The following is a 19454-nucleotide window of genomic DNA, read 5'->3' as shown; positions in this document are numbered from 1 at the left end:
GGTATTACTATTTTCTTATTTTAGCCATTGTGCTAAGTGTGCAGCGTCTTTGTCAGCATTCGATGTTGGTATTAGCCTGTTTTTTCCTTCCTGTTTCCCCTCCCTCCATACTCCCTTTTAAAGAATGTTTTCCTTTCCTCTGCATGCTATGGAATAGTTGAAATCAGAACTAGAGTTATTACTTCCTTTAAGGTTTGCTGGAACTCACATGTGGGAACTATTTAGGCAGAGTGCTTTTATTGGGGAAATAACTGACTGAAACAAAAAAAAGTCATTTTCATCTGGGAATTGAAAAGATAAAAAGACATGCACTTAAAAAAAAAAAAAAGGGAAACCAATAAAATCTTACAGAAGAAAAAAATCATTAAATCAAGAATGACAAATCAGAAAATTCTGGTTCACTATGTGTTTTTCCATGGGTTCAGTTATTTTTTTTTATTGAAGTATAGCTGATTTACAATGTTGTGCTAATTACCACTATATAGCAAAGTGACTCAGTTATACAAATACATACATTCTTTTTCATATTCTTTTCCATTATGGTTTATCACAGGATACTGAATACAGTTTCCTGTGCCATACAGTAGGACCTTGTTGTTTATCCATTCTATGTATACCAGTTTGCATCTGCTAATCCCAAACTCCCAATCCATCCCTCTCCTGACTCCCTCCCCCTTGGCAACCACATATTCCCTATGTCCGTGATTCTGTTTCTCTTTCATAAATAGGTTCATTTGTGTCATATTTTTGACTCCACATAAGTGATATCATATGGTATTTATTTTTCTCTTTCTGACTTACTTCACTTAGTATGATAATCTCTAGTTGCCTTCCATGGGTTCAGTTATAACACTAATACAAATGTGATTTGAGTATCCCTATACTCTTCCTCCAGCAAATATTTATTCATTAACCCTTACACCACATTAGATATTAAGGTACAGAAAAATAAAACTACAAATATTCCCTTACCCAGCCAAGTGAAAGAGACAGACTTATTAACAACCTATTAATACCAAGTGATTTAATGTACACAATACAGTATTTCTAGGAGGGAGTTGGGAGCATTCAACTGCCTAAGAGTCAGGGAAGGTATCACAAAGAAGCTTCATCTGAGATGGACCTTAAAAGATAAATTAGAATTTGCCCCACCTCGACCCTCCAAAAGGAGTCTTAATTGACTTTGTATTTTCAATACCTTGCACGAGGCCTGGCACCTACTAAATAGCTACTTCATAAGTGCTTACTAAGTGAAGTTAACTGTAATTTAGACAATGATTCCACACAAATGGATAGCATAAAGACACAAGAAATGAAATAGCACAGCTGGGAAATAAACTGTTCTGAGTAGCTTAAACATAATATACAGTTGCGTGACAAGCAATTGAAAAAGTCATCTGGGCCAAAGGGGAAGGGATCGTTATGAAGGATTTGGGCTTTCCCCTGTGGGTCACTAGGAGTGGAATGATCAGATCTGCTTTAAAGTGACCTCAGGGCAAGAGTGTTAATACCGGAGCAGAGTAGAATAAAAATCGCCAGTCGGGAGGCTATCTTCAAAAATTCAAATGTGAGTCTAAACTAAAACATTTACAGCTGTGATGGAGTAAAGGTGAGATAATTTGAGGTATATTCAAGAGAGAACTAACTTGAATCAGCCACCTATTGGAGGAGAAGAGGAACGATGTTATTTAAGTTTGAACTGGGTGGGACAAACAAGAAGACAAGACAGGGTAAAGGATTACTAACAGATTCCTACACTGGATAACTAGTGGTGTTGTTAGATAATACAAGAAAATGAGGCATAAACTTGAGGGGGCAGAAGAGGTTTATGTATGTATGGGAGATGTCATTGGTCCTTAAAGATATGGAAAGGAAAGAAATCAACCAGAAAGAAAAGTAGGACACGAGAAGAGGAACAGACATTTAGGGAAACAATGAAGGGAAGATAAAAGAAGAGCAATCAAAGGAGATATAGAACAAGTTTTCATTCTCAGAGAGGTACTTTAGTATAGGTGAAAAGCTTGGGAAGCATACAGTTTTGGGTTTGAATCCTAACTCTTCCATGTGACCTTGAGTAAGTCATTTAACCTCTCTGAATCTGTTTCCTCATCTATCAAAGGAGAACAGTATGAACTATACTCATAGGGTGGTCTGAAATATTAAGTGAGATAACAAATTGCCTGCTATAAATAGTGTAACCACGGCAGGTTTCTTTCCCTTGTTTTCTGTCTTCTGGCACAAGTTAAACTATAAGCTACTTAGAAATAACTCTGATGTATCCTAACCACTTTATAAAGTGCCTCTAATTATGGGTATATAGCCGAGTGCTCAGTAAGTAAGTAATTAGCACTGGGTAAAAGTTCTAAAGTTTCCCTTTCTGATAAAATTAGGCTTTTGCTCCCTCCCTGTACTTTCCTACATCCTTTTTGATTTGTGCTTATAACCAAAGTTCTCTTTAAAACTACCCTGACTTCCTATCCCTCTTCAATCTGACATTGCTGATCTCAAAAAGCTATCTTATCTTTCTCACCTGACACTTTCTCAGCCCTGGGCTCCTCTCCTTCTTTCTACATTTATATTCGAAGGGAGGAAGTACTTAACTTGAAGCACTTCTCCCGCTACGCATTACTTTTATTATGTTAGGGCCATTCCCAAATTTCAGACCTTAAACTTAACAAAAAATTTTCCTAAGTATCCCACTTTCAATGCCATGTGATTGACTAAATGATATCTCCAATAGATATTCCTTGATACCTGATATTCAGCAATGTTCTCCCCCAGTTCAAAGAAATCACTGCAGCTAAATTTTATTATAATCAACATGACCACATTCGTCTAGAAAACTCCATCCTCCCTGAAACCTTGAAATTTTTAAATTATTTTTTAAATTTTTATATTTTTTCCACTAAAAAATTCTATATAATAAAAATTCAGATTTTAGCATCCCAGATCATTTAAATTAACCTTTTAATATCAGGTCCTAATTACCTGAAAGTGAATCCCAAATGTTTTCTCAATAGGCTTTTTCAATCACTCCATGTATCCAATCTACATGAGAATCCTAAACAACTAGTGGTTCTTTATTCTCTAAGGAAATTTCCCAGAGTTTGTACCAATTATTACTAGGTCTTACACAGAAAAAATGGGGTGCACTTATCCAAGCTTTGGAAACAGTGGGTTAAACAAAGTTAAGTAAGTTTCTTTCCTGCAGGATTTCATAAAGTGAATGTGTTTGTGGATTATTTTTTAAAGGAAAAAAAAAGGTATAATACATATCCTGAACCTTACCTGATCCAAAACATGTTCTATGAATAAGTCTTTCACGCAACACATTTTGAGAAATGCTGTTAATGGGGTCAAATTAAAAAACACCCCAGCACTACTCTTCAAGGCCTTTCTGTTACCTTTTTTATGTTATCTCCCTAACTGAAGTAATCTTCTGCCTCTAAATATTATCCGTTTACACGTTCACATTTAAAACCTTAGTAAAAATTTATTGCCTTCCAGAAGCCACTCATAGTCACCTCCACTAACTTCCAATAACTTCAGGACACTATCCAACTAAACATTATGGAAAATTGAGATATGCTACACAATCCAATTTTCCAGTCACTTGAATATTAGCTCTAATACTAAAAACTCTTTATCTATTCTGAATATAAATCCATAAACTACCTACCTTTCGAAAAGGTAACATACGAAACACAATTTAAGTTTCCTAATATATTGTTTATTTCAGCCTTTCTGTCTTGTCCTTCACTATCACACTGTTTACTAGATTCAAGAGTGTATGTTTTGGCAATAACTTTTTTCTCTTGACATTTCCAATCCTAAATGGACTGAGAAAAAAATAAATAAACTGGGTTTAAAATTGTATGCAAAATTCATTTAGCTAGATTCATAATAAAGACCTGAAGTATTTGCCTGTGTGTAAAGAATTAACACATGAGTGTAATATCACCTATTTCTGTTTAGTCTTTTTTGTTTACTTTTTGGTCCTTAGCAGACTTTCAAAATCAAAGAGGACCACACAAGCAATCTTAACATACCTTTATGTTTTGTCTTGTCAGTTTACTGGGAGGGAATGGAGACAGATACTGCAAAATTAACCTAAATAGCTGTTAACTATGTAACTACGATAGGTATTTTGCATACATTATCTCATTGAGTCCTTATATTTATTCCACAAGAGATTTCATAATTAAACTGCTTAATATTAACCATTAGCTTAATACAGGGGCCAGTGTGGGTCCCCCTTCTCCTAAAGCACAATGAATAATGTTTTCCTAGCATCATCTTACAAGAAGTTTCTAGTCATCTGACAGAACATACTCATTTGGAGGAGTACTGAAAGTAACAACTTACTAGCAGAAGCTGAAGTCACAGTTTCAACAGCCTTGGAAGCGTCTGTCTCTTTTCTATTAAAAGGAGAAAAAAATTTAGCAAAGAATAAAATTCTAACTTCTAAAACTTCTAAAGATGCAAAGCTTAAAATTAAAAAAGTTTAAAATAATTCAGTTTGAATGATGTCCCATTTAAACTGAAGTCAGGATGATAAAATATATTAAAAATGTCATTGTAAAAATTAAAAAATTTTAATTCATATGCGTAGTCATTCTCACATTGGAGATGATGGAATTACTTACTTTAAAGTAGATGCAGATGTTTTCTTTGAATCTGATATCTTTTTCTTCACCTCTTTGTTCTATGAAAGAAAAATATTTTGAAAAATTTAGTTTCTTCCCCAATTATAAAAAACCATTTAGAGAATACACAAAAGCATAAGAACGCACACACACGTACATAAATCTAAAATATTCCTACCCTAAAGTATAAATGCTAATCACCATTTTCTATTTATAGACAGAAATTCTTCAATTTGTGATCATACAGTGTAATTTTACATCCTGCCTTTTATCACTTATCTACATTTTCTTATCACTACCTTTCAAAAACATTATTTCAAATACTGCTATAATATTTCTGATGTCTAACTGCTATCACTCTGGTCCAATCTACGACCATCTTTTCCTTTAATTACTATAATAGACTCATAATGGTCCCTGCTTCTGTCTTTGCCTTTTCACCCACCCTCACTCCATATTAAACACAGAACCAGGTTGATCTTGCCATTCCTAAACTCAAAACCTTTCATCACACTCAGAGAAAAAGCTAATACTTAAGCGTTTACACCACACATTCCATGCACTCTCTACCCCCAAACTACCACATACTTCTCCCTATCCTTCTCTACTTCCAATCCTAAGCATCCTTTATACTTCTCAAACAAAACAAACTACACAGGCATGGACCTGAGAAGCCTTTCGCAGTTGCTGTTCCTTCTCTCTGGAATGCTCTCAATCCAAGGAACAGTTTGCTCCTTCACCTCCTTTAGGTGTCTGTTCAAATATCACCTATTCAATGAGACCTTCTATAACTACCTTATTGAAAGTTGCACGGCTCCTCATTCCCCAAAAAGAGCACTTCTATTTCCCTTTTCTGTTACTTTCCTCCACAGCACTCGTTGTTAATAGACATAGTATATATATATATGTTTAATTTCCTTGTGGTCTTTCTCCTCTTCACTATCACTGGTGCCTAAAATCATGCTTGGCAATTAGTGAACATTCAATAAATGTGTTAAACTGATCTGAACTTAACAATAATTGTTGTCATGTTATTTTATGTTTCTGTTCTTTTGTGGCATCCTTGCCATTTCCTTTTGTTCTATATGGGATTTTATCCCAAACATCTTCCTCACCCCAATGGTTTAGAAGATAATCATCCTCCTACTTTTATTCTACTAATAGGTATCTTTAGTTTTAAAAGAAATGTGAAACCACTGATTTCTTCTGTATAAATTTAAAAGCCCTTACAACTTGGCTTACATGCCACTTTAAAAAAATTTTTTATGTATTTATTTATTTATTTTAGGTTGCGTGGGGTCTTTGTTGCTGCGCGCGGGCCTTCTCTAGTTGTGGCGAGCAGGGGCTACTCTTTGTTGCGGTGTGCAGACTTCTCATTGCAGTGGCTTCTTTTGTTGTGAAGCACAGACTCTAGCTGCGCGGGCTTCAGTAGTTGTGGCTTGCGGGCTCTAGAGCGCAGGCTCCGTAGTTGTGGCGCACGGGCTTAGTTGCTCCACAGCATGTGGGATCTTCCTGGACCGGGGCTTGAACCCGTGTCCCCTGCATTGGCAGGCGGATTCTTAACCACTGCACCATCAGGGAAGTCCCCATGCCCATTTCTGATGACATATTTTAGACCAAAATTATTATTGTTTTTAATTTTAAGTAATTTTTTTTTTTTTTTTACAATTTATGTTATTTTATAAAGATACAAACGACTACTTGGATCTTACTCTATGCTTAAATGGTTTCATTACTCATCACCAATCATTTTATATTAATTTCTCCATTTCTTAAGTTGTTCATTTTGATAGTAATATTTTCAGAAAGATAGACAGATGAAATGTTCTTCGAGCCCATACATGTCTGAGAATACCATCCTAGCATACAACTTGGGATTTGACTTGAAATGCATGTACTGCATTACAATCAATCCTTTTTTCCACTCAACCTTGAGAATGTGTTGCTTGGCTATCTAAGGCTAGTCTACTTTTTACGTTTATACTGTTTCTGCCTGGATCACTATAGCTTGCACCCTTATAACTATGAAAATTAACATCTTCACCAGTTTTTAAGTGATGTTCTCTTTCTGGAATTCCACTTATATGCAGATTGGGTCTCCTAGATGTATCCACCATGCCTTTCCTCTTAATCATTTTAGACTTTTTAACCTTCCCTAATAGACAATAAGTTCTAAGAAGAATGGAAGCACATCTGCCTCGTTCATCACTGCATCTTCTGCATGCACCATACTGCCAGACACATAACAGATGTTCAAGAAATAGTTTCTGAATTAAAATAAAACTAAAAAAAAAAAAAAAAAATTAAAAAAAAAAATAAAATAAAATAAAATAAAACTAAACTCTCTTCTGAATTGCTTGTATCTCTGCAGTTTTATCTCTTTGTTATTCATTAGATTTTCCATAACACTCAAACCACTGTTCACTGCTTCCCAGCACTGCTTCTGTTTCCATTCAGTCTTCTTAAATCTAAGCTGGCTGCTTGCTCTAGGTTTTAGATGTAATGTCCCCATGAATCTTGCTGAAAACAGTAAATTAAAATTTTTTAAGTCTTGTTTGTCTTGTGTTTGCAAAGGGTTGACCTGCAGCACTATTTTACAATTACAAGGGTTCTGTTTGTTGGAAAGTCTGATTCTACTTTTTTATCAAGGGCTCCTGTTCCTTTAAGGAAAATTTTGAGTATCAACATGTGTCCATTTCTCTGGAAAAGAAGAATGCTTGCTTTCAGGAGGTTGGTTAAGAATCACTGTTAAGGATTGAGGGCTATGCTGGCTTATGATTAAAGACAAGGTTACTGAGTTTGGCAGAGTTGTGCAGACCCACATTTTAATCTTTCAGGCTTAAATACAGGGATGTAGAAAATTTTAACCTTTTCTCTAACATTTCATTATTGACTCCAAGAAGTAGCAAAATGAAGAGAATGTTCTATGAATCACAGCCAGAGTCCAAGGCTATCCTAACATGAAATATCAAACGTGGGCAGAGAAGTTTCGTTGTAGTTTTGACTATTCATGCCAAAATTAAGATGTGGATCAAGAAACCTTTAGGGCTGCCCTTTCTTTCCTAGTTTGAGTTTCAAGCCTATTTTGGGCTTGCTCTATTAGGAAAACTTAATGTCTTCCCCTGTGATAACAGGCCAGAAAGACTGTCCCATATACTTCTAATCTGAAGAAGCCATAACCAGAGTTCTGTTAGGGATCCCCTCTGGTCAGTCACAACTGAGAAGTCAGGAGTTAGCGTTCTAAGGCTTCATTTCAGCACCATCCAAACCATATTTAATTGAAGAACATCAACGTTTTTGACAGGTAGATGGCATGTTTTCTAGCTTCTAGTGCTGATACTTAGCCCATTCATGACTATGAAAATCAAACAGTAAAATATGGAGACTTCCCTGATGGCGCAGTGGTTAAGAATCCGCCTGCCAGTGCAGGGGACACCGGTTTGAGCCCTCTTTGGGGAAGATCCCACATGCTGCAGAGCAACTAAGCCTGTGCACCGCAACTACCGAGCCTGTGCTCTACAGCCCGCGAGCCACAACTACTGAGCCCGCAAGCCACAACTACTGAAGCCTGCACGCCTAGAGCCCATACTCTGCAACAAAGAGAAGCCACTGCAATGAGAAATCCACGCACTGTGACTAAGAGTAGCCCCTGCTCTCCACAACTAGAGAAAGCACATGCACAGCAACAAAGACCCAAAGCAGCCAAAAATAAATAAATATGATTGGGCTATCTGACTTACACTGCTGCCTTACCAAACTTATCAATAAGTCATCCAAGAGAATTTTTTAAATACTGTTTGAAATACTCTAATACCCTAAATGTATCCGTAGTCACCCATTTTCCCAGATTAAACGTTTTAGAATTAAAGAAGACTGATCTCCTCAGTTCTCCAAATTTAATGATCAGCCAGTCTTGCTTGAGAGTCACTGGTATAAGCTATTTCTCCTTTCTATTCTCAAGGTTACTAATCTACCCCAAACGGTTACTATTATTATAATAGTCTGATTGGCTAGATGAGCACTCTAACTGGATCAGTGATCTTTTCTCTTCTTTCCTTTAATCAATTTGCTAAGCTTTCTTTGCCTTCAGAGTCATTTGCCCAACTAATTCATTCTGCAGATCACGTCCTGATGAATCTTTCTAATCCATCCATTTCATCATGTCATAGCACTGCTGAAAACCTTGAGTAACATTTAACTGTCCACAGGATGAAGTTTAAATGTTTAAATTATGCATTCAATTCTTGATTCCCCTTATTCTCCTCTGCAACTAGACATGGCCATGTGTCACAGTGCTGGTAAATCAAATGTAGGTTAAAGTTGCCGGGGAACTCGTTCTTCCTGGAGGGGTTGGGGGGGGGATAAAAATCCATTCTGCTCTTGATTTTTATTCCTTTCTTTCTGCTTGGAAGACAGAAACAATACCAGAAGGTACAGCAACCATCTTACAAACAAGAATGAAAGGTACACGCTAACGACAGTGGAGGAGGAAACCAGAAAGGCTGGGTTCCTGAAGACAGTATGGAGCTGCTGCACCAGCCATGGACCGCCTGCCTGCAGATTTCCTGTTATGAGACAAATAAACCTCATATTTGTTTAATAAAACACTGGTGAACTTTTCTGTTAATTGAAAACGAAAGAAATTCTAAGTTGGTCATAACTAAGGTCACCATGTAATTCATTACTCAAATCAGGACAATGGGACAATGGAATGGGTATGCATATAGCAGGTGTTAGTAAACTAGAACAACGGGTTACTCCAGTAGTAACTAACCAGAAAACATAAGAGAAAAAAATAAATAAAAACTCTTTTCTCTAATAGCAATTGAAATAATATTTATGATGTATACAAGTAAATATAAATAAAAGTTAAATTTAACCCTTCCTCCAAAATGTACGCTATGGAAACATTACAAAAGAATCTTATGGAAAACAGTGTGGGACTTCCCTTGTGGTGCAGTGGTTAAGAACTCACCTGCCAATGCAGGGGACACAGGTTCGAGCCCTGATCCAGGAAGATCCCACATGCCGTGGAGCAAGTAAGCCTGTGCACCACAACTACCGAGCCTGCCCTCTAGAACCCACGAGCCACAACTACTGAGCCCTCGTGCCACAGCTACTGAAGACCACGCACATAGAGCCCATGCTCCGCAACAAGAGAAGCCACTGCAAGGAGAAGCCCGCGCACCACAACGAAGAGTAGCCACTGCTCGCCACCACTAGAGAAAGCCCGTGCACAGCAATGAAGACCCAACGCAGCCAAAAATAAATAAATAAATTTATTTTAAAAACATGTAAAACTTGCTGAGGGACACCAAATGAAACCTAAATAAATGGAGAGATAAACCACGTTTTTGACAGAAAGATTTAGTATTGTAAAGACATCAATACAAATTCAATGTAGTATCAATTAAACTCTCAATAAGATTGTTCAGAGAACTTAAACTAATTCTAAAACAAATATTGAGGAGTAAATGTTTAAGATTAACCAAAATAAATTTAAATCAAGAACAAAGAAAAAGGATTCTAGTAGAAAACTAGGCAAATACTGTAAAGTTATAGTTGTTATAATAATTGAAACCATACAGTATTTGTACAAAAATAAACAGACTGAAACAGATCTGTGTGTATAGGATAATTTATACACACAGACAGCTTTCCAAATCAATGAGGAAAGACAAATCAGGCATAAATGGTGTTCGGTTAATTGGTTACCCGTTTTGGAAACAATATTGATACTATTCACACATTATACCACAAATCACAGATTTAAAAAATAACGAAAGCATATCTTTTTGGCACTGGTACAAAGGTCTTCTAAAACAAGATGAAAGAAAGCAAAAGCCATTAAGAGGAAAAAAGCAATAAACTTGAGTACACGGAAATTACTTAAAACTTTATATATGTATACATACAAGCAATAGTCTAAAAGAAAATACTTCTCCTGTATAATACAAAGTTAGTGTCTAGGATAATGAACACCTTCAGATGAAATTTTTTTAAAAGACAAATAACCTAACAGAACAATGTGAGAAGATATACACAACAAGTAATAGAAATAGCTAGTAATTATATTAAAAGATGTTGAAGTTCAGTAATAATCAGGAAAATGCAACTTAAAACTAGATACCAGATGGGATCCAATTGTGGAGAAGTAAGACGTGGAATTCCCACAGGTGCATCAAAAATACATCTACATGTGGAACAGCTCTCACAGAACATCTACTGAACACTGACATAAGACCTCTGACTTCCAGAAGGGCAAGAAAATCCATGTAACTGGGTAGGGCAAACGAAAAAAGAAAAGAAAGAAAGGAAGAATCTGCCTGCCAATGCAGGAGACAAGGGTTCAAGCCCTGGTCCGGGAAGATCCCACATGCCGCGGAGCAACTAAGCCCGTGTGCCACAACTACTGAAGCCTGCGCGCCTAGAGCCCATGCTCTGCAACAAGAGAAGCCACCGCAATGAGAAGCCCGTGTACTGCAATGAAGAGTAGCCCCCGCTCGCCGCCACTAGAGAAAGCCCGCACGCAGCAATGAAGACCTAATGCAGCCAAAAATAAATAAACAAATAAATAAATAAATAAAAATTTTAAGAAAGAAAGAAAGGAAATCGGGACAGGACCTGTGCCTCTGGGAGGGAGCTGTGAAAGAGAAAGGGTTTCCAAACACTGGGAAGTCCCCTCGCTGGCAGGGAGATCAGCCAGGCCAGAGGGGAGGCTTCAGAGGAGAGCACAGCAACAGGTGTGTGGAGTGCAAAGTGGGGAGAGACCTGCACAGAGGCTCATGCCGACTGGCACTCCCCAGCCCGAGACGCTTGTCTGCTCACCTGCTGGGATGGGTGGGGGCTAGGTACTGAGGCTCGGGCTTCAGAGGTCAGACTCCGGGGAGAGGACTGGGGTTGGCTGAGTGAAGACAGCCCTGAGGGGCCTACGGTGTAGTGCACCACAACTGAGGAAGTCCAGGAAGAAGCCTGGGCCCACCAGAGAGGCAAGGAACCACTGCTGTTGGGGGGTACATGAGGAGGAGGCTGGCCCACCATAGGAGCTTCTTTCTCTGCGCACTCACAGGCGGCAGGACACTGCCTACACAAGCTCCAGGGGTGGGTGTGAGCCACTGCTGATGCCAAGGGCCCTGTGAGTGGGTGCAGGTCACTGCCCCCAACTTCCTGGGAGCCTGCACAGCCCACCACTGCCAAGGGTCCCACGATCGGGGTCAACTGCCCTGGGAGCATGCATGGCCCGCCGTTGCTGCTGAGAGTCTCACGACCCAGTGCCAACCACTGCCCCCACCTCCCCAGGGGTGTGCAAACCACCACCGCCACTGTGGAGTGACCTACAACTGGGAGCAAACTGCTGTCCCTGCCTTCCTGGGAGCTTGCAGGAGCTGTGCACCTGCGCAACCCCTATCAAGGGGATAACAGCCAGCACATGCTAAGGAAAGAGACAGCAAGCATCCAAACCAAAAACAGCCCTCATGCCAAAAAAACATTAAATCCACACCAGCTACACAGGGACACTCCCACTTATAAATAGCCCTCCAAGACTACAGTAGATAATTGTTCCCCCTAAACTCACAAACTAAGAGATACATAAGCAAAATGAAGAAGCAGAGGAAACACTCTCAGTTAAAAAACCAAGGAAATTCCCCTGAAGGAACCAACAATAAAACAGACCTCTTCAGTCTAATAGATACCAAGTTCAAAAAGGAGGTAATGAGTGTGTGTGTGTGAAAAAAAAAAAAAAAAAAAAGGAGGTAATGAAAATATTGAAAGAGTTAAGAAAGGCTATTGACAGAAATGCCGATTACTGTGAAAAGGAATGAAACTATAAGGAGGAGCCAAGAAAAATTAGAAACTTCATTTGCCAAGACAAAAGCTGAGCTCAAGGCAATGAATAGCAGAATGAATAATGCAGAAGAAAGAATAAGTGACCTGGAAAAAAGACTAACAGAAATTACACAACCAAACAGCAGACAGAAAGCCAAATGAAAAAGAATGAAAGCAATATACGAGACCTATGGGATAACACATAAAGTGGGTCAATCTACACACAGTAGGGATTCCAGAAGGAGAAGAAAGAGAAAGGGAACTGCAAATGTATTTGAAGAAATTATGGCTGAAAATTTCCCAAACTTAAAGAAGGAAACAGACATCCAGATACAGGAAACACAGAGGGTCCCAAACAATATGAACCCACAGAGACCTACTCCAAGCCGTAATAAAAGTGGCAAAAGTTAAAGAGAGGATTCTAAAGGCAGCAAGAGAAAAACAAAGAGTTCATCACAAGGGAACCCCCATAAGGCTATGAGCTGATTTCTCTCAGAAACACTGCAGGCCAGAAAGGAGTGGCAAAATATATTTGAAGTCTTGAAAAGAGAAAAATCTGCAACCTAAAATACTCTACCCAGCAAGACTATCATTTAGAATAGGAGGAGAAATAAAGAATTTCTCAGACAAGCAAAAACTAAAAGAATACAGCAATACTAAGCCTATCCTAAAGGAATATTGAAAGGTCATCTCTAAACGGAAAAGAGGCAAGAAGAAATAGGAGGGAGGAAATCACAATTGGAAGGTAAATCACTTAAATTAGCCAGTATACAGATCAAAAAGAAAAAAACAAAACAAAACAAAAAAAACACCCTATTTGTGAAAGCAATGATAAACACAAGGAACAGCAAAAGGATAAACATGAAGATGTAAAAAGGGACATCAAAATCATAAAATGTGGGGAAGGAGAGTAAGAAAACGCAGATTTCTTTTCTTTTTTTTTTACAATGTGTTCGAGCCTATCTGACTATCAGTCTAAAGCAAGCAGACATAGGAGGGGGTTAACATACTTGAAAAACAGGGCAACCACAAATTAAAAACATAGATTCACAAAAACCTAAAAGAAGAGAACACAAGCATAAAATAAAAGGAAATCATCAAACCACAAAAAGAAAAACAAAAAGAAAAAGAAAGAAACAGAGTAGAAACAAAGAATCAACTGAAAAACACGGTTTGTAATGGCAATAAATACATATGTATCAATAATTACCTTAAATGTCAGTGGACTGAATGCTCTGATCAAAAGACACAGAGTGGCAGACTGGACAAAAAAACAAAAGCCTACAATATGCTGCCTTCGGTAGACCCACCTTAGGGCAAAAGACACACATAGATTGAAAGTGAGGGTATGAAAAAAATATTTCATGCAAACGGAAATGACAAGAAAGCGGGAATTGCGATACTCATATCAGACAAAATAGACTTTAAAGCAAAGTCTAGAAAGAAAGATAAAGGACACTTATATAATGATAAAAGGATCAATACAGGAAGAGGATTTTACACTTATCAACATATATGGACCTAATACAGAAGCACCCAAATACATAAAACAAATACTAACAGACATAAAGGGAGAAATCAATGGGAATACAACAATACTAGGAGACTTTAACACCCACTCGCATTAATGGACAGATCTTCAAGACAGAGAATCAATAAGGCAACAAAGGCACTAAATGATACAATAGAACAGTTAGACTTAATTGATATTTTCAGGACACTACATCCAAAATAACCAGAATATATATTCCTTTCAAGTGCACATGGAACATTCTCTAGGACTGACCACATCCTAGGTCACAAAACTAACCTCAACGAATTTAAGAGTATGGAAATTATTTCAAGCATCTTCTCTGACCACAATGGCATGAAACTAGAAATCAACCATAGGAAAAGAAACGAGAAAAAAACTATTACGTGGAGACTAAATAACACTCTAGTAAAAAACCAATCAGTCAACAAGGAAATCAAAATGGAAATTAAAAAATGCCTTGAGACAAACAACAATGAAAACACAACCATACAAAATCTATGGGACACAGCAAAAGCAGTTCTTAGAGGGAACTTCATAGCGATACAGGCCTTCATCAAAAACAAGAAAAATCTGAAGTAAACAACCTAACCTACCACCTGACAGCATTAGAAAAAGAACAAGAAACAAAACCTAAAGTCAGCAGAAGGAAGGAAACAATAAAGATCAGGGAGTAAATAAATAAAATAGAGATTAAAAAAAAATCAACAAAAAAAAAGAGCTGGTTCTCTGAAAGGGTAAACAAAATGACAAACCTCTGGCCAGGCTCACCAAAAAGAGAAGAGCGAGAACCCAAATAAACAAAAAAAGAAATAAAAAAGGAGAAATCTCAACTGATACTGCATAAATACAAAAAACCATAAGAGAATACTATGAACAATTATATGCCAACACATTTGACAACCTAAGAAGAAATGGACAACCTTCTAGAAACATACAGCCCACCAAAACTGAATCAAGAAGAAACAGATAATTTGAACAGACAGATCACTAAAACTGAAATAGAATCTGTAACAAAAAAACTGCCTACAAACAAAAGTCCAGGACAAGATGGCTTCACAGGTGAATTCTACCAAACATGTAAGGAACTTACACCGGGTTCTTCTCAAACTCTTCCAAAAGATTGAAGAGGAGGGAACACTCCCAAAGACATTCTAAGAAGCCACCATCACCCTGATACCAAAAGCAGACAAAGACACCACCAAAAAAGAAAATTACAGGCCAATATCTTTGATGAATATAGATGTAAAAATTCTCAACAAAATATTAGGAAACCAAATCCAACAACACATAAAAAAGATCATACACAACAACCAAGTGGGATTCATCCCAGGTTCACAAGGATGGTTCAACATATGCAAATCAATCAATGTAGTACACCACATTAACAAAAGAAAAGTCAAAAACCACATGATCATCTCAATAGATGCAGAAAAAGCATTTGAGAAAATTCAACATCCATTCATGATAAAAACTCTTACCGAAGTGGGAATAGAGGGAACATATCTCAACATAATAAAAGCCATTTATGACAAACCCACAGCCAATATAATGCTCAGCAGTGAAAAGCTGAAAGCCTTCCTGCTAAATCTGGAACAAGACAAGGATGCCCACTCTCACTCTCTCTTCAACATCGTATTGGAAGTCCTAGCCACAGCAATCGGACTAGAAAAAGAAATAAAATGTATGTGAATTGGAAGGGAAGAGGTAAAATTGTCACTACATGCAGATGACATGATACTATATATAGAAAACCCTAAGGACTCTACACAAAAACTACTAGATCTAATAAGTGAATTCAGCAAAGTAGCAAGATACAAGATTAACATTCAGAAATCGGTTGCATTCCTTTACACTAACAATGAAATATCAGAAAAGGAATGTAAAAAAACAATACCTTTTTAAAATCGCACACAAAAAATAAAATACCTAGTAATAAACCTGACCAAGGAGGTGAAACACATATGCTAAGAACCATAAAACATTAATAAAGGAAATAAAAGAGGATTCAAAGAAATGGAAAGATACACCATGCTCTTGGAATGGAAGAATTAATACTGTTAAAGTGGCAATACTACCCAAAGCAATCTACAGATTTAATGCAATCCCTATCAAACTGCCCATAACATTTTTCACAGAACTAGAACAAATAATCCAAAGATTTATATGGAACCATAAAAGAGCCAGAATTGCCAGAGCAATCCCGAGGAAAAAAAAGAAAGCAGGAGGCATAACTCTCCCAGACTCAGACAATACTACAAAGCTACAGTAATCAAAACAGTGTGGTACTGGTACAAAAACAGGCATATGGATCAATGGAACAGAATAGAGAGCCCAGAAATAAACCCACACACCTACAGTCAATTAATCTTCAACAAAGGAGGCAAGAATATACAATGGGAAAAAGACAGTCTCTTCAGCAAGTGGTGTTGGGGAAGTTGGACAGCTGCATGTAAATCAATGAAGTTAGAATACACCCTCACACCACGGACAAAAATAAACTCAAATGGCTTAAAGACTTAAACATAAGACGTGACACCATAAAACTCCTAGAAGAGAGCACAGGCAAAACATTCTCTGACATAAGTCATACCAATGTTTTCTTAGGTCAGTCTCCAAAGGCAACAGAATAAAAACAAAAATAAACAAATGGGACCTAATCAAACTTACAAGCTTTTCCACAGCAAAGGAAACCACAAACAAAATGAAAAGACAACCTACAGAATAGGAGAAAATATTTGCAAATGATTCGACCGACAAGGGCTTCATTTCTAAAATATAGAAACAGTTCATACATCTCAACAAAAAAACTAACTGAAAAATGGGCAGAAGACCTAAATAGACATTTCTCCAAAGATGACATACAAATGGCCAATAGGCACATGAAAAGATACTCAACACTGCTAATTATTAGAGAAATGCAAATCAAAACTACAATGAGGTACCACCTCACACCAGTCAGAATGGCCATCATTAAAAAGTCTACAAATAACAAATGCTGGAGAGGGTGTGGAGAAAAGGGAACCTTCCTATACTGTTGGTGGGAATGTAATTTGGTGCAGCCACTGTGGAAAACAGTATGGAGGTTCCTCAGAAAACTAAAAATAGAATTACCATATGATCCAGCACTCCCACTCCTGGGCATATATCCAGATAAAACTGTAATTCAAAAAGATACATGCACCACTTTGTTCATAGCTAACTTCTGAACAACCATCATCAAAAAAACGCTGGAACCTACCAAGAAAGATACCCGACATTCAGAGACAGAGAAGAAGCCACAACGAGGGGGCAGGAGGGGTGCAATCGCGATAAAATCAAATCCCATACCCACTGGGTGGGAGACCCACAAACTGGAATCTAAGCCCCACGTCAGGGTTCCCAGCCTGGGGGTCCAGCAACAGGAGGAGGAGTCCCCAGAGAAACGGGCTTTGAAGGCCAGCAGGGTTTGATCACAGGAATTCCACAGGGCTGGGGGAAGCAGAAACTCCACTCTTGGAGGGTGCACACAAAGTCATGTGTACACCAGGACCCAGGGGAAAAAAGCAGTGACTCTATAAAAGACTGGGCCAGACCTACCTGCCTAGTATTAGAGGATCTCCTGCGGAGGCAGGGGGCAGCTGTGGCTCACTGCGGGGACAAAGACTCTGGCAGCAGCAATTCTGGGAAGTACACACTGGCATGAGCCCTCCCAGAGGCTGCCATTAGCTCCACCAAACATCCTGTAGGCTCCAGTGCTGGGTCGCCTCAGGCCAAACAACCAACAGTGCAGAACACAGCCCCACCCATCAGTAGACCAGTCTCCCTGAGCACAGCCCTGCCCAACAGAGAGACAAGACCCAGCTCTACCCAGCTCTACCTACCACTAGGCAGGAACCAGTCCCTCCCATCAGAAACCCTGCACAAACCTCTTAGATAGCCTCATCCACCAGAGGACAGCAGAAGCAAGAACTACAATCCTGCAGCCTGCAGAACGGAAACCGCAATCACAGAAAGTTAGAAAAAATGAGACGGAAGAGGAATATGTCCCAGATAAAGGAACAAGATGAAACTGCAGAAGAACAACTAGATGAAGTGGAGATAGCCAACCTACTAGAAAAAGAATTCAGAATAATGATAGTGAAGATGATCCAAGATCTCAGAAAAAGAATGGAGGCAAGGATCAAGAAGATGCAAGAAATGTTTAACAAAGACCTAGAAGAACTAAAGAACAAACAAACAGAGATGAACAACACAATAACTGAAATTAAAAATACACTAGAAGGAATCAGTGGCAGAAGAACGCATAAATGACCTGAAAGACAGAATGGTGGAAATCGCTGCCACAAAACAGAATAAAGAAAAAAAAGAAATGAAGATAGTCTAAGAGACCTCTGGGACAACATTAAATGCACCAACATTCACATTATAGGGGTCCCAGTAGGAGAAGAGAGAGAGAAAGGACCTGAGAAAATGTTTGAAGAGATCATATCTGAAAAATTCCCTAACGTGGGAAAGGAAACAGTCACCCAAGTCCAGGAAGCGCAGATAGTCCCAGGCAGGATAAACCCAAGGAGGAAAGCTGAGACAAATAGTAATCAAATGGACAAAAATTAAAGACAAAGAAAAATTATTAAAACAAGGGAAAAGCGACAAATAACATACAAGGGAACACCCATAAGATTATCAGATGATTTCTCTGCAGAAACTCTGCAGGCCAGAAGGGAGTGGCATGATATATTTAAAGTGATGAAAGGGAAGAACCTATAACCAAGAACACTCTACCCAGCAAGGCTCTCATTCAGATTTGATGGAGAAATCAAAAGCTTAACAGACAAACAAAAGCTAAGAGAATTCGGCACCGCCAGACCAGCTTTGCAACAAATGCTAAAGGAACTTCTCATGTGGGAAAGAGACCAGCAACTTAAAACAACCTTGTACATATATAGACTGCTATATCAAAACCTCATGGGAACAGCAAACCCAAAAACTACAATAGATACACACACAAAAAAGAAAAAACAACCCAAATCAAAACTAAAGATGATCATCAAAACTAGATACCATTTTTTACATACTGGATTTTAAAACTGCAAATATTAAGATGTCATTGATAATAGAGAAACACTGACTCACATAAATTATCAGACTATAAATTATTAGTTATTTAACAGGCAATCTAATATTATTTATTACTGTATACCTTAAAACCCAGCAATTCCACGACAGATATCACCTTAAAAAACATTATCATAAATGCATTAAGAAAGGCCTGTGAAAGCCATATACAAGGAAGTTAACTAAAGTCCTATTTATAGCAATTTATAGTAAACTAGAAATAACCTAAATAGCAATCCATAAGGAACTGGTGAAATAACTGTGGTATATTCATAGGAAGTAACACCACATATAACCTTAAAAGAATAAGGAAAATCTATAAGGTACTAACATGGTTTGATCTCCAAATCAAA

General features: G+C 38.0%; 1 protein-coding gene across 5 annotated transcripts in view; it reads right to left on the bottom strand.

The window, feature by feature from the left end:
* ZNF638 (zinc finger protein 638) overlaps positions 1-19454 on the bottom strand; it is an 88661-nt gene that overhangs the window by 33872 nt on the left and 35335 nt on the right. For all 5 annotated transcript variants that reach the window (XM_068563915.1, XM_068563917.1, XM_068563918.1 and 2 more), the window contains 2 exons: positions 4647-4705; positions 4366-4418 (listed from right to left, as the gene is read on the bottom strand). In XM_068563915.1, coding sequence (XP_068420016.1) covers positions 4366-4418; positions 4647-4705 — 112 coding nt within the window. The remainder of the gene's footprint in view (positions 1-4365; positions 4419-4646; positions 4706-19454) is intronic.

The sequence above is a fragment of the Eschrichtius robustus genome, chromosome 15, assembly GCF_028021215.1.
Source record: "Eschrichtius robustus isolate mEscRob2 chromosome 15, mEscRob2.pri, whole genome shotgun sequence".
NCBI lineage: Eukaryota > Metazoa > Chordata > Mammalia > Artiodactyla > Eschrichtiidae > Eschrichtius > Eschrichtius robustus.
Note: the sequence above shows the minus strand (reverse complement) of the source record. Positions and strands in the feature narration are given on the sequence as shown.